The sequence below is a fragment of the Lissotriton vulgaris genome, chromosome 8 (assembly GCF_964263255.1).
Source record: "Lissotriton vulgaris chromosome 8, aLisVul1.2, whole genome shotgun sequence".
Taxonomy (NCBI): domain Eukaryota; kingdom Metazoa; phylum Chordata; class Amphibia; order Caudata; family Salamandridae; genus Lissotriton; species Lissotriton vulgaris.
In genome coordinates, this window is record NC_141696.1 from 1,487,338,709 (window position 1) to 1,487,362,050 (window position 23,342).

General features: G+C 44.7%; 1 protein-coding gene across 3 annotated transcripts in view; it reads right to left on the reverse strand.

Moving 5' to 3' along the window:
* The window catches only part of CD247 (CD247 molecule), a 234,202-nt gene that overhangs the window by 15,733 nt on the left and 195,127 nt on the right, over positions 1-23,342 (reverse strand). For all 3 annotated transcript variants that reach the window (XR_015299389.1, XM_086935549.1, XM_086935551.1), the window contains exons 6-7: positions 21,977-22,033; positions 980-1,021 (exon numbers count right to left, since the gene is read on the reverse strand). Coding sequence is in view for 2 of the 3 variants with exons in the window: in XM_086935549.1 (XP_086791675.1) it covers positions 980-1,021; positions 21,977-22,033 (99 nt within the window). In the remaining variant the exon portion in view is untranslated. The remainder of the gene's footprint in view (positions 1-979; positions 1,022-21,976; positions 22,034-23,342) is intronic.

Sequence of the window (23,342 nt, forward strand, 5' to 3'; positions counted from 1 at the left end):
ACACAGAGTCCCTAATGCACCCCAGCGGGCCTTTTAACGTGCCTCAGCCCCTGCAGGATACATGGGAGCCCCGCCGCCAATAACATGCCATGCCAGTCTGATGAGATTGAAAAGAGTGAGCCCATATTTGACTGCGGCATAATACTGCACCTGAGCTTAATTCACAGTAACTCCTGACTTTTATAAGGGTGGCCCAGTGCTGAGGTGGGACTGCCTGAGACTGGGAAGCAGAGGGAAGAGGGTGGGTTTAGCACCCGGAGAGAATTGAATTTAAAGTCACTGACTTGCATGATCATTGGACTTGTGTAGTATTCAGTGCAACTGTGTGATTAATGCACAACCTTTCTTGAGAAGATAAGCACTGGGAGCTGGACATTGATATGTTGTCTGTTGGTGGATTGTCGACCTTGAACACCCCTCCCCCACACTACCTGTCTGAGAAGCCTGGGACTGCTCTCCCGCGGTACCCTGAGTGTGAAATGTGGAAGGGGTTGTAGCTTTCCCAGTTTGGAGAGCCATAATAGGTCGGGCCCTGGAACATCAGTGGCAAATGACGTCAGTCCCTATGGTTGAGGCTCAGTAGCCCCTGTCTGCCCCGTGGGTCTGGCAAACAACGAGAAGTTATCGCCTATTACAAATTTTGCCTGCAAAATGGGGCATAACATGCAGATTTTGGGTCTGTCTATACCAAAATTCGCATGTTTCCAGAATTTCTCTCTCAGTAAATATCAGAATGTTTGACTTGCCTAAATGCATCTGGGAGATGCAGGTTTGATCAAATACACACAAAACATAATGAATGACCTGTGGCCAGTAATAGGAGTTAACACACACATCTGAATTATACAGGCTACTTGTAAGGACAGCCTATGGTCCTGAAGATCAGGCCTGCTTATAAACTGACACACTTTTAAACTGAGCAAGAGTAAGGTGGCAGGGCGGTCACCCCCCCAGAAGAACAAAGGTAACTGAGCCTTACCTGGTAAATGCCGTCATTTCCTTTTCCTCTCCTCCTCTGTTGCTGAAAAAGAAGGAGGAAAAAGTTGGTCATTTAGGGCTCGGTACAAGGACAGCAAGTAGCTGATTGGTCAGTTTAAGCACATTCGGTCTCAGCAAGGATTGCAGCCAGCCTGGCCTGCCACAGGGGCTAATTCAAGAACCAGCCCTGAGGCAGAGGCTGTGCTAAGTACAGGAGTCTGTGCTCTTTTGGAATACCCTCATATTGCTTCCAAAACGCATGCAATTATGGTTAAAACTGAAGTATCGATTTACTATTTTGGCCCTGATTGCTGAAAGTGAGTTAGGGTCAAACATGGTATGCCTCTCTTAGAACCTAAAGTACCTACCTTTATTTCTAATGATTTTTTTTTCTTAACATATTTAGGTGGCTGACAAAAAAACTGAATCAGAGTCCAACTTTCTATAAACTCACAAATATATTTTCTCAGTCATCTCAGAGAAAACTGAAATGCTGAGATAAACATGTACTTCCAATAGGAGCGGCAGTGTGTCCGTTGATTCACCGGTGTTCTAGCTTTACCACCGTGGTGTAATAAACAGCTAGAATGCTACCATTCTAAATTCAGAGTGACCCCGACCTGAACACCATGTTGCTGGTACAGGAGCTGTTGAATTAGAAGCATTTTCTCTGACGCTGGATATGAGCATACTAGCAGATTTAGGTGTATTGTTAAATGTTTATACATATTTGAAACAGTTTTTCTTAAGTGAAGGGAAGTATGGGCTTTTTGTTATTTATTGCCTAACATTGTTGTAAAGGACTAAAACAAAGCTTGAGGGAAACCTCCAGCTAGCTAAATCCTTGATTTTCAACATTTTGTTTCATATTCTCCCTCTTTTCTGTCACTTAACACCTCTTTAATGTTAAAATCTAAAAATAGAAACCTTTTGGTACACACAGTTTAATCCCTGGAACCCGAGCTGAAAACCTTCTACATTAGATCAATCCTAAAAAAAAAACCCTTGACCTAGCCAACTACAGGCTTATGTTAAATGGACCATTCTAATGAAAAATGTTTGAAATCGCTGTGTTTACTCAACTTTCAAAATTTACACAAGAAAATGACTTAGGGCCCCATGTAGGTCGCCAATTACCGGTCGGTAACGGCCGAATTCGGCCGTTACCGACCGGTATTTGGGAATTGACATGCAGGTGGCATTTAATTTACACAATCGGTATATTTACCGATTCGGTAAATTTACCGATTCTGTAAAATACCGAATCGGTAAATTTACCGAATCGGTAAATACAGATGTAGGTGGCACTGGAAACAGTGCCACAGGCCATTACCGGTTCGTTATTTACCATGTAATACTATTACATGGTAAATAACGAATTCCAGTGTACATGCACATCTGTGCATGTACACCTGTGCCATGTGGCACACAGACATGCCCTAAGGGCATGTACGTGTGTCACATGGCACACAAGCCAGTAACAGGGGTGCAACAGGGTGTCAAAGTGACACCCTGTCCCCCTTGTAAAATCTGTAACTTTACCGATTCGGTAATTACCGAATCGGTATTTGCTATTCAATCCTATGGGCTTCAAGGCCCATAGGAATCAATGGCAAATACCGATTCGGTAATTACCGAATGGCTAATTACCGAATCTTACCGATTCGGTACCTACATAGCAATTACCGAATAGTAAATACCGAATCGGTAAAATTCGGTATTTACCATTCGGTAATTTGCTATTACCTACATCTAGCCCTTAATGTCAAACCAATAGTCCAGCTTCAGACAAGGCTGAGCCACAAAGTCAACCATCATATCCATTTGGGCTGACCGCATAATCGTAATGGACAAGAACGGAGCGCCTTCACAATTGCTTCTGGATTTATCCAATGCATTTGACGCTATCCACCAACTCACTCCACTACAGAGGCTTCATTATCTCGTAATATATAAACATGCTCTAAAATGGCTTGCTGCGTACCTCAGAAACCAAGTTCAGTTTACCTACCACATTAGTCATCATGCACAACACTAGGGTGCCCCTCAGGGATCCATCATATCCCCTCTATTATTCAACAACTCCACAACACCCGAATTAAAGCTGAATAAATTGGTCAACCTCATGTTACAACTTTGCAGATGACCCATAAATCAGTCTGAAAATGAATGGCCCAGAAAACCTCTAGAGCTCAAACCTTGATGACTGCCTTCTTTCTAGAAAACATGGCTGATGAGTAACCACCTAAAGCGCAACCCTGCAAAGACAGAAATTATGTCCTGAGGGCAGTGTCAAAAATATAAACCTAACCCCATAATGGCCAAGGAACTAGAGGTCCCTCCAACAACAAGAGAAGTCATAATCCTAAGGGTAAGCATGGATCAGACCTATCCTTGATACCACATAAACAGCATCACAAAGAACGCGTCAACACAATAGAAATACTGTGTACCATCTTCCCAAACCTTTGTTACCAACAAAACCTATTCTTACTTTTGTAATCTCCGACCTTGACGATGCCAACAGCCGATACCTCTGCACATCCAGGTTCATCGCATGCAGAATACACCTCACCCTAAATGCTGGTACAAAACTCCTCCATCTTCACCCAAAGGAACACATTACTCAAGTCCTCCAATCACGCAATTGGATACCTATAGCACTACAGACTTGCACCACAGTTTATTATACCACCTTACCAAAAAGAAGTGTGTTGGCGATGCTGCTTTCTCAGAACAAGCCGCCAAGCTCTGGAACTTGCTACCAGACAATATTTAAAGTATCCCATAACATGTACACTAAGAAGACTATTGGAAACATGGTTATTTCCAGGATAACTACATCATCCCACAGTCCTGGGCTTTAAACCAGAAAGATAATCACACATTTAAGTTCAGTCTATAGGTAATAACCCACAGATATGGAATAACCCACCCACCGCATTACTGTAAAAATACAAAATTATATATATATATATATATATATATATATATATATATATATATATATATATATATATATATATATATGCTACGATGGGCTGACCTATGGTTAATCTAGGTAGTATATACAAATGTCAATTCATATATAACCCGTCTGCTCCACACTAATTCTAATACCATAGCACCCAGCAGTTTTTTTTAGTTTTATATAGTGCAAACTCGATCCAAAGGTATCTGATTGCTTTACATGAGCACCAGTTGTGTTACCGACTGACGCATGTTTTTTTTGTCAGGCACAGGGAGATTAAGTGGTTTGCCTAGAATCACAGGATGTTGTGTTCCTGCCAAAACTCGAACCCGGTTCCCCAGATTCGAGGTTGACCATTCTAGCCGTTAGGTCACATCCTTTCCCCTCTCCTTGGCAGCCACCTAAAGTGTAATCATTGCACACACTCATCTGCTACGGGTCTTGCCCATCACCCAGTACTGTAATATCCATCGCCAACTGGACAGGCATGGAATAACTAAAAAGGTTTGTCATATACTGCTGACCAACCGGAGGACTCTAAGGTGCTCCACCTCTGCAGGGCCGAGCTGCACACTAGGACCGGCTCTTTTCATCTCACGGTGAGATTGAAACATGGCATGAGAGTTACAAAGCTAATCCCAGCAGGTCTTACAGTGTCTCTCTCCAACCATGCCTGTTCAGGGCCAAAAGTCTGAATATAGGGTGGACAACCGTGTGCAGTAACCAGCTACGTAGACTATGATCATAAGAAATGCTGTAATTGTACCTGTAGAGCTGCTCTACATTGCCAGCTTCCTGCAAACCACATACTGTCTCTCTCTCTCTTACAGCTCTTCACCAAGTGGTCCGGGATTTCTTGTGTTCCGGTCCAGGGAGGACCTGGCCTGGCAGTTCAGGCTGGACTGTTCCCATTGGAGCAGGACCAATAATGATTTGCATAGAGCTGGGTCCAAACTGAGGTGGTATGGTGTGCATAATAAAAGTAATGGCTGAGATTAATTTAAGCATTACATTCCGTCACTTTTTTTTAATACTTTCACAAGATTGATGAGCGATGAAAGATATGAAACAACCCTTTATTATGGGAGCAAGTTGCATGCTTTTTCTGTGTGTTTTTTTTCTACTGAAGTACTATACAAGCATACATGTTCATGTTGTCAAATGCTAGGTGTCCAGTGCACCTAACTCCTGTTTGCAGACATAGATAAGAAATACCAGCCAACATGCAACTATACCACTATGAGAAGACAAGACATGCCATACTGATATGCCATAAACATGTGTACACAAGACTTTCGAGCCGTAAACGAGATGAAAGCTCTCTACTGCAGCCACAATTATGAAAGGAATGCATTGCATGTGTTTACTGTTTGTTTGTGTTCAACTGAAGTACCATCCATGCAGCTCTTTTTATGTTGTCAAACGCCAAGTGTCCAGGGTCCTGGACTTCCTTTTTGCAGATGCAATTAAGGAAACCAACCATAGCATGGGATTATACCTCTATGAGACAAACAGGGCTACATGAAGGGGTGCACAATGAGATCAAAAATACTGATCTAATAAGAATTGATGCACATTCATTACAAATGTTTCCAGTGTGTGACTACAGGGAGGTTCCCTCCTGCTGTTCGCGAAGCTGCTAGAACCATGAGTAGGCCACTACAAATTCATGATATCACTTGTTTTAAAATACTAGCTTCCTTCAGCCAGACACCTACTGATTCTACACCATGGACCTCTACACTGCTTTGTGTGAAATGTTCACCGATTAGGTGGTGCACTGATAATGATACTTCTTTGTATGCTATGAAAACATATGGAAGTAACTAACATGCATACTTCAAAACCATTTATTCCCAACCCAGGAATTCCTGCTGCATCATCCTGGTATGAAAGTGGTTGCTTCATCATAAAGACATGCCTCGTGTGCCCAACAGGAATGGCCCATTTATGCAGCATGCGGCTGTCCGCAGAAAAATGGGAAGAGCTGGAGCAAATGCTGGGATAATCACGAGCTAGACTAGGAGGAATAATTGTGATGCTGTGTGATACATGGACACGAAAGGGTTGAGATGGCTGCAGTTTATGTTTCTAAAAAAAAATGCAAATTTTAAACACAAAACATTCAAACATATTCAGGCATACCCCTAGACATACATTAGATAGCTAGGGATCTCAAATTAGCATTTACCCTGAAGAAGGCCAATGACCTTCTCAGGTACTGAAATAGGGCGAAACATATTGGTGCATGGATGTTTGAATCATTGTATTCAAGAGATATCTTATGAGATTTTATTTTCATCCCACCCACAGGTATGTGATAATAAAGAGAAAAAGTACTCTGGGTATACCTGTAAGATTTTTTTTAGCAACTGGATTCTGGCTCTTATCCACACAAAATATGATCTTGAACTCCGACCATTGGTTGAGTCACTCAAGGTGGTGTCAACCCACCTGTAGGGGAAGGGACACCTATGATGACACATGCCACAATAAAGTGGGTGAGGTGTCCCCATTACCTAAGGATACCTGGTTATACTAATACGACAGAAAAGGAAGGATTTTACTATCTAGGACATGCCTAGATTCTGTGTATTTGCTTATGGGATTTTCTCAATCACTCCCGTTATGTTCACTCTGTGTGTTAGACATGTGCGCCCTCTTTTTCTGCACATCTTGTCATTCTATATACCTTACATCTCATCTCTTTCCTCTTCAGCACCCTCGTTTCACTTTCTTCTGAATGCACTTACTCGTATCTTTCACTTCACCACCCCATAAACACACAACACACCCACTCACCTGTAAGCACTGTATTTTCTTTTAGATTTGCCTTGTCAATCTTTTGACAACTGATACCTCCTTCACACATATTTGTTCAGAATCACAACTGAGACTAAAATAGTAATTGTTCATGTAGGCACTCTGCAGAGGGGTCGGATGACTTGTTTTGTGGCAGGGGATGGTGGTAGTCGACAGACACGACTCGCACCGCCCCGAAAAACAGCGATTGTGCTTCCTTTGTACACAATACATAGACTCATTAAACTGCCCATCCCTGACAAACTGATCGATATTTGAGTATGACATACACTGTTAGATACACATTCAAAGCATGAAAATAAAATGAACATTTTTGCAAAGGGCCCAAATTGCATCACATTAAAAATCACCATATGTCTTGACAAATTCAAGCAATCTGTCCCCCTGAAAACGTGAGCAGTACGTGACGGCACTTCTCAAAATCATATATTCCTTTGAGACTTGTCTCTGTCTTTAGAGCAAAACTCCCCAGCAATATACTGGATGATGCTTTGCTTGACGTGCTGAGTTTCGATCTCTCATGTAGGGTGGCGGTTCGAGCGAGGGCTTCATCAGGACATTCATCCATACATACATACATTTTTTGTCCCAGTTTCTCAAAAGATGTCACAGCATTTAGAGCTTTTAATGGTGGTTCTCAACAGGTGAGACATTCCTGAAGCTCACTTCCGCACATGTATAGATACTGCTCGTCGTGTGCTTTCACATCCGGTACTAGGATAAAATTCATCGCTTTCCCGTATGACATCCACTTTGTATTTCCCCTACCACCTGGCGGGACAGCGGCTCAACTAGTGCCCTAAATGAACGAGAGAACAGTGGTTTCATTTGTGGTGCGTCTGTGGGCAGGCAATAGCCTCATGATGGTTTATAGCTCCTCCTCCAACTGGGAGGGTTTTTTTCCCCATGCATTTTAATGATACAATGGCTCTCTGAAGACTACAAAAACACCTTGTGATCAGCAAGACTGAAAGGTCCAAGGATTCCAAGGTTTAACACCTTCCGTGCGGCCACAATTTCCTCAGTGTGCTGGACATTTCATAACTGGGTGTGGTTGTGACGGAACCATTCCGTCATCAGCACAGCTCAACCGTGACTGATGACGGAATGTTTCCGTCACAAGCATCGAAGGGGTTAAACAACGCTTTGATAAGCTACTTTTGTAGGTATTGGAGACACACTCGAAGCTCTGGACCTCTTGAGCTTCATAAAGGAAGACAAGTTTAAAAGATGGAGAGTGTGTACTCCATGAGAGATCAATAGATACTTGTTTGGATTAATATCCGTTCTTAAAAGCCGTCATACAAAGGCCAGAACTACTTCAGATTGCAGTGAGACATCTTTATTATTTTATAGTGAAACATGGACAGCCGACACGTGTTTCGCCCCCTATTGGCGAGTTGCGCCGGGGCTTCCTCAAGGGTTTGAGCTGATAAATGCAGTACGGTCCCTGCTCGTAGCTATCAGGCTGCGGGTTAGTATGTGGGTTAAATCCCGGAATTCGGCAGGCATTATCATTTTGTAGAAAGAGAGTGTTGTTAATGGTATTACTAAAGCGAAGTTGCGCGATATGTTGGTTAAACAGGACTGATGATTGCACAGGATCTGGGGTACGAGTCTATCTCTTAGATTCCCAATACTAAGTCCTGTATTCCGTAAATGAATAAATATATTTAAATGCCATTATACCCACACCAAGGCAAACTCCTGAACCCAGGATGTTCTGCTGTGATGAAGACAGGAGGCTAATTGGTGCTTGGGGCACAACCAATATGGTCACTTATATTCTTATTGTCTTCCTAATAGTATTTGTATCAAGAAAGGGGAATAAAAGATGGACGATTTTGGGGGGGTCCAATGCACTCGTCCTAGAAAGTAGTAAACAAAAAATGTGCAAAGTTCCCAGAGGGGGCCAAAGAAGTGGCTCAGAATGACATTTCTCTCACTAGTTAAGAACACGCAAGTGCATGGTGTGAACCCTTGTCGGAAAGTTTAGGATACCTCACACAAGTAACCGGTTGGACAACAACTGTCATCCCATCCGGTGACCGTCCAGCGTCATCATTGGCATCCTGCTCCTACGGCAGGCTGGCGGTGCAATGCCCGTCGGGTAACCCAGGAGGGCTACACTTTAGTGGAGATCTTTTTTTCCTGCCAACAGGTGTGTGAATGTAAGGGGCCTAAATAAAGTGCAATTGTGAGCGTGAGTGTGAATTCTAAAAAAAGTCAGTCGAGTCCATTAAGCAATTTTAATAGTGTGGCTCACTGCTTTGTTAAAAGGGAATAAGGGGTATTAAGGAGTGATGGGTAATCTGATCAATCCTTATTCAACCCTTAGTGTGAAGTTGGTCAACATGTTTCTTGCCTAGACGGCAATTCATCAGGACCTATAAAGCTCATAAATTGCTAACGGTCCCTCTAATTTCAGAGAGATCGGAGATACGACCTGTACGTTGTCGCAGAATTAATGTATTCCTTGGGGACCTATCAGGAACTGGGAAGGAAACAAAACAAGTGGTTACTCACTTTGTTCACTCTAAGGCCTGTTGATAACACGTGGTCCCGAGAGTGAGGTGTCCTTGAGTGGTCTAAGGGTGTGGAAGATAGACAACCCCATTGATATATGGTGTGTCCGTAAGTGAGAGAAAGTAAAGTTAAAAGACAGAACGTCGGTTGCTGCGTCCTGTGAGTGGCATGCTTGCTAAATAGGTGGCATGCTTCATGGTGTCAACATATGCCATGTCCGATCTACAAATCAGGCTTAGATGTGTCAGTAACACTGTTAGAAGATCAGTGTTTATTTATTTCTTTCCCCAGCATTGCAGTGAAGTGGAGGGAATGTAGTCAAAGATGACAATTTAAGTAATTAGCTCGAGCACAGAAAACACCGTGACAGTTTGACACTCTGTGGATAACGTCAATGCTGACTAGCGACGTGGTGTGTTTACATGATTAGTGCCGACTGGTCATGCTTGCCGAGTGGAAGCTGGCACAAACAATACACTTACCCGCTAATCCCTTGGAATAGGCCACCTCGGCTGACCTGGTGGGGCCAGCAACCAGCGAGGAGAGCCTGTAAATAAATCAGAGGGAGCGCGGGAGACAAGTCAATTACAAAGCAGCGCTGCTAACTGCGGGCAGGAGCGCCGTGTCGGAGACCGGGCGCCGAGAGCACAGATCAGCGCTCGTCGTGGTCTAGGAACAGGGCGGGGAGGGAGGGAGGGAAGGGGGAACAGAAGGGAGAGAGCGTCGGAAGAGTATTTCTCCCCGTCTTACCTCGTTAGTTGCTAGAGGAAAGCCTCTAGGCACCTACCCCTCCCACGTCGCTGCCGATTGCAGGACAGCCGGTAACAGCATGGGTGTCCCGGCGAGGCAGATAAGCGTGGGTTGCGCGCGCGCCCAGAGGGGCGTTTCTTTCAAGTTGCTATGGCAACTTCAAACATGGGTCAAAAAAGTAGAAAGTGAAGAAGCCAGCGCTGTGCTCATGTGTCGAAAATGGGCGCCATCTTAGATAGGGACCTCTGGAGGTTGGAGGTACAATGATGAATGCTGGGTGAGTAGATTCCCAGTACCAATGTTAAAAAGCGAGGAGGTCTGTGTTAGGTCGGATTGATAAACATGGGCGCCATCTTGGAGAAGGGATCATGAACATTTAAAGATATAATGAACATAGCTGGAGGAAGGACAATGCAGTCCAAATCAAATACTATCTGGCTAAGCTCGTCCATGGCACCGCATCGTTAAGGCCCAGGTCATCTGTATGTAGACGGTGTATCCATCTTTGTTCGAGTCTGAAGAGAGTTTGTTGGTTGACTGATGGTAGGCTTTCAATGACAGTCCATCGGATACTCTCTATGGAATGGTTTTGCTCTTTACAATGTTCATAGAGTTTGGTGTGGGTTTTCAGGCAACGTATATTACTGTTATGCTCCATTATGCGCTGTTTAACAGGGCGCATTGTCATCCCAATATAAAGTTTCTCACATGGGCATATGAGAGCATAGATACATTTGGAACTGTTGCAGTTGGTGTGCTTGTTATATGTCCAAGTGAAATCTCTTTGTAGTATGATCGTTTTTCCTTGGATGGTCTGGGGGCACACCACACAGGAGCCACACCTGTAGTGCCCGGTTACCGGAGGAAGGTCCCAAAGGATATTTCCTGGTTGGGTACTGGTCTTCTTGGGGCGGGTATGGATCAAAGTATCCTTTAAGTTAGCTGTCCTTTTGAATGCAAAGCGTGGGCGTGGGAGCTCAAGCCCTGCAGAGTTGAGAATGCCCCAGTGAGAATTGATAGTCTTTTTTATAAATGTGGAGTGCCCTATTGGCGAGTTGCGCCGGGGCTTCCTCAAGGGTTTGAGCTGATAAATGCAGTAGCTATCAGGCTATCAGGCTGCGGGTTAGTATGTGGGTTAAATCCCGGAATTCCGCAGGCATTATCATTTTATAGAAAAAGAGTGGGAAACACCATTGTTAATGGTATTACTATAGCGAAGTCTCGCAATATGTTGGTTAAACAGGACTGATGATTGCACAGGATCTGGGGTACGAGTCTATCTCTTAGATTCCCAATACCAAGTCCTGTATTCCGTAACTGATTAAATATATTTAAATGCCCTTATACCCACACCAAAGCAAACTCCTGAACCCAGGATGTTCTGCTGTGATGAAGACAGGAGGCTAATTGGGGCTTGGGGCACATCCAATATGGTCAATTATATTCTTATTGTCTTCCTAATAGTAGCCAAGGTGTTTCGTCATTCAGCCCATGTGTGTCTGTTCTAAGTCTATATACCCATGGTTGTTCATATTTCAAAGGGCTGGTACCACATTTGTTTAAAGGTTTCTAATCTTTGTATATTGTACCATTCTAAGTTATCTTTAGATTGTTGTTTTTCAACATAATGCCTTGCTAGCTTGTGTTATCTTTTTTGCATCTTATTGTGCTCCTGTGTTCATTGATTCGTATTCTTATTTTTCTAGTTGTCATACTTGCGTATAATAGTCTGCATGGGCATTTTAGCACATATATGACATTCAAAGAATTTCAATTAGCGAGGTTCTTCGGTTCCCACGGTGTCTGGAGTCACAAATCCAATGATTTACATTTCTTGGTAAACTGGCACACCCTGCAATTGCCCCACAGTTGATGGCCCTATGGAGCTGGTAGGTTTCTGCAGAATAAAACTGCACCGTTGTCTGTTTCTTTGGGCGTCTATGGGTCAGGTTGTCTTGTAAATTCTGAGCCCTTTGAAAAGAGAACATCAGTCTTTCTATTTTAAGTGTACCTAAAGTCAGAATATGCCAATGTTTCCTGATCAGTTTCTTCAGTTTATTTGGACTGGGGCAGTATGTTCTTACACAAATAGGTCTTGTCATAGGTGGCTTTTCATTTGTCGTCAACAGCGCCTCCCTATTGTTATTACTAGCCTTCTTCTTTGCTGTCCTTATGATCTTTTCTGGGTAATATTTTTCTCTCCGTTCATCGCTCAATATTCCAGCATGTCTTTGAAATGTGTGTGTCAGTACAGTTACGTCTCAGTCTCAAACATTGCACAAAAGGAAGGCCCCCCCACAAGGAGCGAGGGTGGAAACTCTTCTAGCTGTTTCTATCTGTTGGTTTGTAAAAACAACTCTGTTTTTGGGGTCCCTCCTTCTGGGTAGATCTTCAGGTCCAAAAAGGATATCTCTGATTGACTTACGCTCATTGTGAATTTCAGAAATGGTTCAAGTTATTGACCCATAAGTTACAAAATGTTGCCTCCTCCCATCAACCTCTCTAGATTACTAAAATGTCATCTATGTATGTAAGCCTTGAGCGTAGCCCAGTATGGAGTCCAACCTTGTGCAGTGCCCATGCTGGTCCAACCATAGGCAGCACAATGCAAAAACCATTGTATGATGGATTTCAGTCTAAGACCACTGCCTAACTGCTAGCCCGGCCACCTTTCCGTGCCATCTCAGCTAAACCTAGGTTATATCCGAGTCCAAGCCTAGAGGAGAGACACAGACGAGCAGTGCCCGGAGCCCAGACCTGTCGAGCTCAATGCGAGGCCCAAGACCAGCCGAGACTCCAGCATATTTGAGTTGATAACTGGCACTCCACGCCGAGCAACCACTACTCACCCAGCCAGTCTCTTAAATCTGAGCCAGACCTAGACCGCACTGGTTGGTCCTTGGCAAAAAAACAACTTTAGGGTACTTTGTCTCACTTTCCATATTTATCAAAACTGGGGGTACCTGAAAACCAGCTACATGATGGTATAAGGTGCTCCATCAATACCTAGACTCTCCCAGTGTTCTAAACGGCGTCATTTTCATTGCTGCAAGTGCTAAGTAACAGGTCAATTCTTTAATGGTATATCATCCCATGCTGATCAGGAAATAGGGGCCCGAGGTAGGTAAATCTAATTTACCACTTCTAAAATACCGAATCATACCGATTCGGTATTTAAGAAGTGGTAAATTAGAGGGGGGAAAATGTAGGGAATTCTGATTCGGTAAATACCGAATCTGTAAGATTCGGTATTTACCGATTCTGTAAATACCGAATCGGTATCCCCCATTGATTCCTATGGGCCTTGAAGCCCAAAGGAATCAATGTGGAATACCGAATCGGTATTTACCGATTCAGTAATTACCTATTCTTGCAAGGGTGCAGGGGATGTCACTTTGACACCCTCTAGCACCCCAATTACAGGCTTGTGTGCCATGTGGCACACATACATGCCCTAAGGGCATGTCTGTGTGTCGCATGGTAAGAGAAAGGGTTCCCTTAAGGCACAAATCAATACAGGTTTAAAATAACGAACCTTATAACGTGACAAGTACATACAAAAAAAACATAGGGAAAGTTAAAAATTCATTTATTTTGAATACATTAAAAAAGACAAATAATAGGGATAACTGAACTAGATCCCTAAACTAAAACAAAAGTAAAATTGAAACAGTACATATAATTGCGACCCGCACAATTACAAGCAGACAGAACAGTTACAACATACAATTGTTGGATACAAATTTGTATATTCTTGCTCCGATCTAATAACACCAGAGTTGTATTGCTACCACCTCAGCGTATCTATTATGGTGTTGAATCCAGGTGTGCATGCACAGATGTGCATGCACACCTGGATTCGGTATTTTACCACCCAATTGGATTGGGTGGTAGAAATACCGACTCCTGAAGGCCTGTGGCACTCTTCAGAGTGCCACCTACATCTCTATTTACCGATTCTGTACATTTACCGATTCGGTATTTTACTGAATCGGTAAATGTACAGAATCAGTAAAATTACCGATTCTGTTCTTATGTAGCCCCCTACATAAGAAAACTGTAATACCGGTCGGAAATGGCCGAATTCAGCCGTTTCCGACCGGTATTAGGGCTCCTACATCGGGCCCTAGACATCTTGCCCCAACATTGGTGGTTGTGACATTAGGTGTGCACATTTGAAATGGATGTGCCGTACTTTACTGCCCGAAGTATTGTTTTTCCACCAACATTAGTTGGGGATTATTTCATATTTTTCCAATTTTTTTTTATTTGTATGGACAAAGATTAACCATTTGCTTCCCTCCATCACAGCCGCCTTAGAACAGGGCTATGGAGCATCTGTTCCTCCTTGAGAAGTTCACATGTTGTACAGGGGAGTTACGCAGGGCTCTGCCCCCCCTGCAGCACGGCGGGGGCAGCACCCGTTCAGGGTGGGGGCAAGCCTGGCTCCAGGGTCCCTTATTCAGCCCAAGGCCAATGAGTATCACACCCCAAACATCAATTTTTTACTCTGATCTCCAAAATAAAATGTTCTAGACTCTTCCTTCCTGTATCCCTCCTTTGACTCATCCCAAGCCTCATCCTTCTACTATTATCCCCCAAATAACACTTTCCTGTCTCTTCCCTCCTCTATCCCGTTCAATCCAACTAACAGACTCACATGTCCACCGCTCAGATTAATAATTTATGTTTCCCTCTATTAATCCACCACTAATCCTTTATGGGTTCCGGAGTTGCGTGCTAGTCGCCGAAAAGCGCTTCAACGCCTCGTCAGGGGTAGTAAGCGTTACAGAAATATAATTATAGTATCTGTGAGCTATAGGAGACGCAGGGGCCCCTCATCACACTCTGCGGGGGGCGGGGCATCATTTTGCCTTGCCCCACTGATGTCATGTACAACTTTAGAGGGTGCGAAGCACTAGATGTGTACAATGTGTAGGATATGTTTGCTTATAACTGCAGTAGTTGATGCCTGGGTTTTGTGGTCTGTCACTAATAGTGCTACAAGTATTATTGGTGCCACTGACCAATATGGCTCGCTGGAGTTTCAAGATAGTCCTTCGCTGGCCATGAATACAGTTCCATTTGCACAGAAGCAGCAGGTCTGCGCTATCTCCATCCGCGACATCCGTTCCTGCTCCTTGCAAGTGCAAATCAATGATGCATGTGCCCACAGGTTGGTCAGGCCCCTCTTCTGGCTTCCTGGACTGTTATGTTATGTTAATTTCGATTTATATATCGCCAAATCACCGACAGGTCTCTTAGCGCTTGCTTTGGGAACCCGTCCTGGCGTTCCCTGCGAGATAACCCCTACTGGACATCCCCAAGGTGAAGACCAGGCATCCCATCGCGGTGGGGCCGTAGTGGAGATTAAGTGAGCTATTGCCCACAGTTGCAGAGTGTGAACCCATGATTCGAGTAGGCACCGAGGTGAGAATTATCGAGTCCGTGGACATTTTTGAGCTCCAGTCCCTGCCGCGTCGGGAATTTAACCCTCGTCCCGGGTCTGACCTCTGCATCAGGGTCTGCCTCCTCTAACCAGTGAGCCACACTTCTCCACTGTGCAGTTAGAGTCCTGGGATGGGGAGCCTTTCACCTGGCAAGGTCTGGGCTCTCGACCTCAGATAACTGGTTGTGACTAACCAAGGGGAGGTGGTTAAGGACACAGTTGAGGGGACGGGCAGAACTCATGTGGCAGAAGACGCGCGATTGTACTGCAGATGCTAGTGAATATTCAGATACAGATTTGAATATATTTAACTAAATTCGAAATTCATTGCCATTCTAATGAATATTCATTGAATGGTATTTACATATGATTTGCTTAGCATTTGCATGCTTTTCTAGTTCCTAACCATGCTCTGCATTAATTGTTTATTAAGTTCATTCTTTTATTCATGATTGCATATTTATTTAAAATGTCTCGATGGTTATTATCTTTTCTGGGGAGTGGGCTGTGTTTTGCAGCTGGAAGCGATCAGTGCAAGGTGCAGTCAGAGGTTACGGGGATGTATCCGCTTTTTACCGGATTAGGTGCTGGATTTCTCACATCTGGAGACTTGAGCTCCTAAGGCCCAGGGCACCAAGATATTATGGAAGAGGGCTCAGGGAGAGATCCAGCGGCCTCTGAGTGTGAGGTGGAGTTTTTAATTTTCTAAGGGTTCCCACTTTGGATGTAGTCGCGAGATGCGCGCTGGTACCTTTATAAGGGTCAACATCTGTCTCATGGCCCAGGAGATAAAGGGGAATTCGCCACCGCTCTTGATGAATCTGGAAGCTAAGGGCAATGGTGGACGAAAGGACGCTGCGTGTGGGAGTGTTGGTGGTTCCCAAACCACAAAGGGCGCGCGGTGGAGTAGATGGACAGCGAGAAACGACAGCGAAGGTGATGACATTGCACTTCCTGGACCAAGAAAAGTCAAGGCTCGCGGGATGTCTGTCCCAGTCTCAGGGGCTTGTCCTCATAGGCCCAGGCATCAATCAGACATAGAGACTTGGTGGATTAAAACTGGAGGTCATCTATGGGGACTCCTGGAGACCCTGGGTAGGGGCCCCTCTCTCTAGGACTCCTAGGGGCTGCTGATACTGCAGGGTATAGGAGGGGGCAGGGCCTGTGTTCAGAGAAAGATACCCGTCTGCATTTCACCCTTCAGGGGGATGGATGTCTTAAAGTCAGCCAGAGTGATGCCTCCTTTATGGATCCCAGTGCAGTTTGTCATTATTATGGCTGCTAAAATGCGGAATAATGAAACCGGTGTGAAGAAACCCACGATGATGAACATAAGTTGGAAATCAACAATTTATATATCAGTAGTAATGAAGGAAGCCCTTGAAACCTTGGAAACGCGCATGAGTTTCCTATTAATGATGTTAGCCTTGTAGGGTAGGGGTAGAGCTTGGGGACAGTCGTGGGCTAAGGTTATGTTTCAGTTTAGGGTGAAACATAGGACTGTGCTTGGAATTATTTTAAAGTTAGAGTTATTTTTAGCATAAGGGCTTTGGTTGTTGTTATCATTAGAACTGTGTTTAGAGTTAGAGGTTGGGATGTGGTGACCGGTGGGGTTAGACTATCCCAGAACTACAGAAATGGAATTCGGGATTGCCCAGGGAGGAGTGGCTGAGGATTGTGCCTCCCTCTTTTGAAGTATGTCTGTCTGTCTTTGGCGGTTTCATCTCTGAATCTCTTCGATTGCCCCAGAGGGTCCCTTCAGAGAGCAGTGAACAGCCTTGCTTGGCTGTACCTTTAATTATTTAATACTGAGGCTTCAACTGGCAGCTTAATCTCATCTGACACAAAACATCAACTCAGCTAAAGCACAACAGAACTTGCAGAATGTGACAACGGTGTCACTGCTCTGTCCCCTCCAGGGACACTGGCAGTGGAGGTTAACATCTTGTACTATGAGCATTATTAATTGGAAAGCACATTCATTCCTTGAAACCTATCACCAATTAACAATTATATGACAATTACAGCAAGTGATGGATCTCATTTCACCTTTCTCGACAACGAGCACTGTCTGTCGTCTAAGTGAGATCACAAATGTAATAACCTCAACATTTCCAACAAGTGCAGCACTGAGGCTGGGAAAGCACACACCCTGGCGCACGCACATTCAAAACCCTTTCCAGGAGGTTGGCCCCTGTGTGCCTGTCTAGAGCACAGATGTTTAGACCGAGGCCACTGGGTGCCTGTCTACAGCACCCCTGTGTACCTGTCTACAGCACAGATACTTAGACTGAGGCCTGTGTGCCTGTCTACAGCACCTCTGTGTACCTGTCTACAGCACATATACTTAGACTGAGGCCTGTGTGCCTGTCTAGCGCATATATGCTTAGACTGAAGCACCTTTGTGCTTGTATAGAGCATAGATGCTTAGACCAAGGCCCCTTTGCGCCTGTCTAGAGCACTCACACACTTAGACCGAGGCCCATGTGTGCCTGTCTACAGCACCCAAGTGTGCCTGTCCAGTGAATAGATACTTAGACTGAGGCACCTGCCTGTCTGTCAAGAGCACAGACATTTAGACCAAGCCCCCTGTGTGCCGGTCTACAGCACAGACGCTTAGACTGAGGCCCCTGTGTGCCTGTGTATAGCACAGATGTGTAGACCGAGGCCCCTGTGCGCCCTTCTAGAGCACAGATGCGTAGACCGAAGCCCCTGTGTGCCTATCTAGAGAGGCCCCTGTGTGCCGGTCTACAGCACCCCTGTGTGCCTGTCTACAGCACAGATACTTAGACTGAGTACCCTGTGTGCCTGTCCAGATCATTGATACTTAGACTGAGCCCCCAGTGTGCCGGTCTACAGCACAGACGCTTAGACTGAGGCCCCTGTTTTACTGCAATTTCCAATGCGTAGACAAAAAAGAATCAGTGAAAACAGGGCTCAAACTGACATCAGCAGGTGCTGACATGGAAAATCACCTATGTGAGAATGGTGTCACCTGTACATGTTGAGCGTTCTGTAAGCGCCTGAAGCCTGTACAGCTCTGCCATGCTGGATCTGTGCTGAGGTAATGGAGGTTTGCATTGTTTGCCTTCTGGGAAGGACGGAAGCTTGCTTTGCTGGCCAGCTGGTCAGATTCTGCGAGGACCTAAAGCTTGCACTGCTGTTGCCTGATTTGTTCCTGCTTGTGCTGATGCTGCCCTAGCTGTACCTCCCCTCTGAAGGAGAGAAGCTTGCACTGTTTCTACCCAAGGCAGACTTTCAGGCCTCAGCACCAATTAGTCTACAACCTTTGCGTACTCTGCAGACCAATCCATGCAGGAGGGGCCTGGGGATGTTGACAGCCTGGGGTATCACCTGGAAACAAAGCACAGTTTAATGCCTGTAGGTGAAGGTATATCACAAAACTGAGCCTCTCATGGCTGGTAATTTGGGTGCACATCTAAGGAGTCTGAGGAACATTATGGACTTTTTGGAGTCTTTGAGACTATTTGTAATGGGCAGGGTGGTACTGATTAAGATGGTTTCACTCTTGACATTTCTTCATTGCTTTGCCAACCTCCTCATATGGGTTCAAGCAAGCTGGATTAGAGGCCCGAAAACGTTACTCTGGGACTCCATATGTGCTCATGAGATGGGCCTTGAGCGCATCACGTTCTACACTCCAACACGCAAACTCCGCTCCGCTCCACCAGCCTCGCCCTCCCCACTGTCCCACGGATCCGCAGAACCACCACCGGAGGAAGATCATTCTCCTACCTGGCGGCCAAAACGTGGAAAACTCCCTCCCGCCCACCTACGACTGACCCAGGACCACCTCACATTCAGGAAACACCTCAAGACCTGGCTCTTCGAGCAGTAGTGGCACTCCCCCCCACCCCCCAGCGCCTTGAGACCCCCACGGGTGAGTAGCGTGCTCTCCAAGTGTATTGATTGATTGATTTGGAGCTGCCGCCCACCAAGCGTGGTGTTGGTTTTACTCATTTTGTAATTGCATTGCTTGATGGCACAGATTCAGTGGCTGACCAGGTGGTTAGATGGTGGACTAACCCATGAACTGAGCCAAATGAGGTGGCAGTATCTACAGGGTGAAGTGTTTGCATGTAGTCTAGACCCTAAGGGAAAGTTGAGAACACTCAATGCCATGATCCCATGGCCATCAGGTGTTGAGAGATGTAGAACTTTGTCTGAACAGTTGTTTGTGCCTACTGATTTATTGGTAGGTTACCCAGAAGGCATATGTCATTACACGGCTGCCACACTGATGCACTGGAGAGAGAATAAATTATTGACAATTGATGCCCTATGTCACGATGGGCACCTAACCCCCCTTGGCAGACTGACAGAGGAGTTTGACCTTGTCCCTTCTCAGTTCCTGAACTATAGAACTTTTACATACAACAGTAACAGTGGATGGGGATCCATTGCTAAGGAACCAGACCCAACAAAGTTTTGCAATCAACGTTCATTGTAGGCAACAGTCACAAACGAATTACTTGGTTCTATAGATTCTTACTCGAAATGACTGAGTCTGGACTTTTAAAGACTAAAGCAAAATGGGAGATCAATCGGGGAGAGGAGTTGGCCTAACGGCTAGGGCGGTCAACCTCAAACCTGGGGAACCGGGTTCAAGTCTCGGCCATGACGCGCCACATCCTGTGATTCTGGGCAAATCACTTAATATCCCTGTGCCTAACAAAATGAATCTGTCCTCATGTAATGCAACAGGTGCTCGGATAAAGAGCTCTTATACCTGATACCTTCGAATCAAGTTTGCGCTATATAAAACTCAGTAAAAAAAATCAGGAGAGTCAGGGGATGGAGGACATTGGTTGCCCTAGATATTCTCACTGTAACACAGGTTTTTACCACATGATCTGGGACTGCCATGAAGTGCAGGTAGAGGAGTAACTGAGACTATCTGGTGTATGGAAGGACTATATGTACCAGAGTCATTGCCTCCAGAGCGTACATTTGAGGCTAAAACTAAAAAAGCGGCAAAAAGACTTCCGGGTCTGGCACAGGTTTTGACCAAATGGTGCACAGAAATGCACTGCAGTTGTGTCCCCTCCCCCAATTGGTATATGGCGCCACGATGTCAGGAAGTGGGTGGAATCTGAAAGGCTAGAGTTGCATGCAGAAGAGAAAAGAAATATCCATACCTAACCACTAGCCCATTTATGAGACCAAATCCTTCCAAACTTTAATTCCGCTGCTCATACAGAATAAGATGGGCCCCAACTGTGAACTGTGTGCACACAACGATTTTGTCTCACCCATCCCTCCTTTGGTAAGACACATTGGAGCGGAGCCCAGATACTGTGATCGAATGTATAAATGCTAACGAATCATAAGAAGTTGTATCCCAATGTTAGTTCGTTTATTGTTACATAATTGCACAAATAATCGATGACTATTTGCACACCGTCTCTCCTAACTGAGAATAGGCATACCATTTGTGGCGAATGCTATTGGATTCAACTAACTGTTTACCTATGTGATGGACTTTGTCAAACACCGACTGTTGAACTATGTAGACATTGTAATACTGGTGGGTATATTGACTCACTAGGAAAGAAAATGTAAAAAAACAAGTTTGCAATGATTGCAGATCATTGGCCAGAGGACTGGGCTTCAATACTTCAAAATACGGCACTTGAAGTTCCTAAAAGATGACACTTCGCAGTTGTCCAAACTCCATTTCCAGGGCCAAAGAACTGCACTTTAAAGTCCTGAAAACAATGCTTCAGGATGTGGAAGGACAGCAAATCAATATACAAATGGACAACATTTCAAGGCCTCAATAGTTGCACCTCAAGGACCTGAAGATCCCAAACAACTCCTTTCCAAGACCTAATGGACTGCATGTCAGGATTCTAAGTACTGCACTTCTATAGTTCAAGCTCCTGAGGATTGCACGTCAGTGCTTGAAAGACTATATTTCAGCATCTAAAGGACTGAACTCCTGTGTCCTGAAAACTGTACTTTATGTTCCTGAGGTCTGGCCTTTAAAGTCTTTAAAGAAGCATTGAAAGTGTGGATAACCGCACTTCAGGACTTAACATCAAGGACCTGGGGAGACTATTGCAGCTAAAAAGTGTTTTTAAGTTGAATCTTAAAAATCTAGAACACTGCTCTCCAAGGTCCCATGAACTAACTCTAAAATCTAAGAAAACTTTCATTCAGTGAATACCTCGAGGACATATTTTTTAGTACCTACTGACCAATATTCCACTTTTGAAGGCACACAAATACATTTATTTAGATCACTTTTCAGATTAAGGCAAATTTTAAGCAAGGGCTCATGTTGGAAATTGATTTTCTTTTAAATCAAAAGTGGAGCAGGCACAAGGATATGCATCTTTATGTGGATATTCTGTGGGCGAATATCTGTCTCTATTATGCCAATTTCAATATTTTACAATAAGACATAGTACTGAATTTAACGTTCAAACGTATTATGTTATGGATAAATGAGTTACCTCCCCTTTGATTCCGATTTCACTGTAAGCTGCGCCCATCTTGTCCTTCTGCAGAGCCTAGCATGGAAAACACAGAGAAGTTAGTTACACTACTGATTATCACTAGTAGCCCATGGCATCTAGGCAGAGGTACGTTCAATGACGCCAGTTTTGAGATTCACGCCTACTATAAATTCGACTGTAATCTGAAAAGTAAGTAACCCATCTAACATGAAAGCACTTGAAGTATGGAGTTATTCTAGCCCAAATATAAGGGTCCTAAAGGGACAAATGGTGAATGATATCTCAATATGTCTCAGAACCCCAAACTGACAACAAAGAAACCTTTTAGGACGCCTGTTATTGGTGACTGTTAGCAAGGCAAAACTGGGCAGAAAAAACTGTCCCTTTTGTTTGACATTGGATTTCTCCCATTGAGGGGCCGATTCCGATTCGGTAAAATCCCTTACAAATAGCCGTACGGAGCATATTTCCTGTACGAATCGAACCCTTAAACGTCCTCGTACGTATGATGAAGTACGATTCGGACCCAAAGCAGATCTCCGTACGAATCGTACAAAAGACCATAGGACTTAAAAATCCGTACGAATCGCATTCGGAACACGCAGTACGCGACGTCTGTACGAATCAAAGCAGCATTTTCCGACCCAGCAAGTAGGATTCGTCTCGTCAACACTCCGTACGACTCTTTTTCTACGGGAGGTCAAAACGTCCGGAAAAGCAGATTTCGACTCGAACCGCGTACGAAACGCCCCCCCCCAGCTACCGGGCATACACCCCATGATTGCAGGGGTACTACGGTGCGTAGGGGTACGGTGCGTACACCCCATGATTGCAGGGGTATGGTGCGTACACCCCATGATTACAGGGGTACGGTGCGTACACCCCATGATTGCAGGGGTACGGTGCATAGGGGTACGGTGCGTACACCTCATGATTGCAGGGGTACGGTGCGTATGTGATTGTGTGGCTCTCTGTGCGAATCGCTCATACGCGACGTTTTCCGTACGAATCACGCTCTCATTCCCCGGTCCGGATCATACTTGTCGGGTCGTACAGCATGTTTACGATTCGTACAGTTCACTGTGAGGGTCCGTGTCGTACAGATTTACCCTTGCTTTTCGTACGGTACGCAGCGATTCGGTCATATATTTTTCAAACGAATCGTACTACACGATTCAGACGGAATTGTATGATTCGTACGGAAAGGGCTACGGATTCGATGCCATCGTACGATTGGTTTACCGAATCAGAATTGGCCCCCAAGTGCCTTCTTTAAACTGGTTCTGCTAATATATAATTATTTGTTGTGATTCTTTATTCCAGAGATGACCCTCAGCCATGCAGAGTGTTCTTCCTCCCAGAC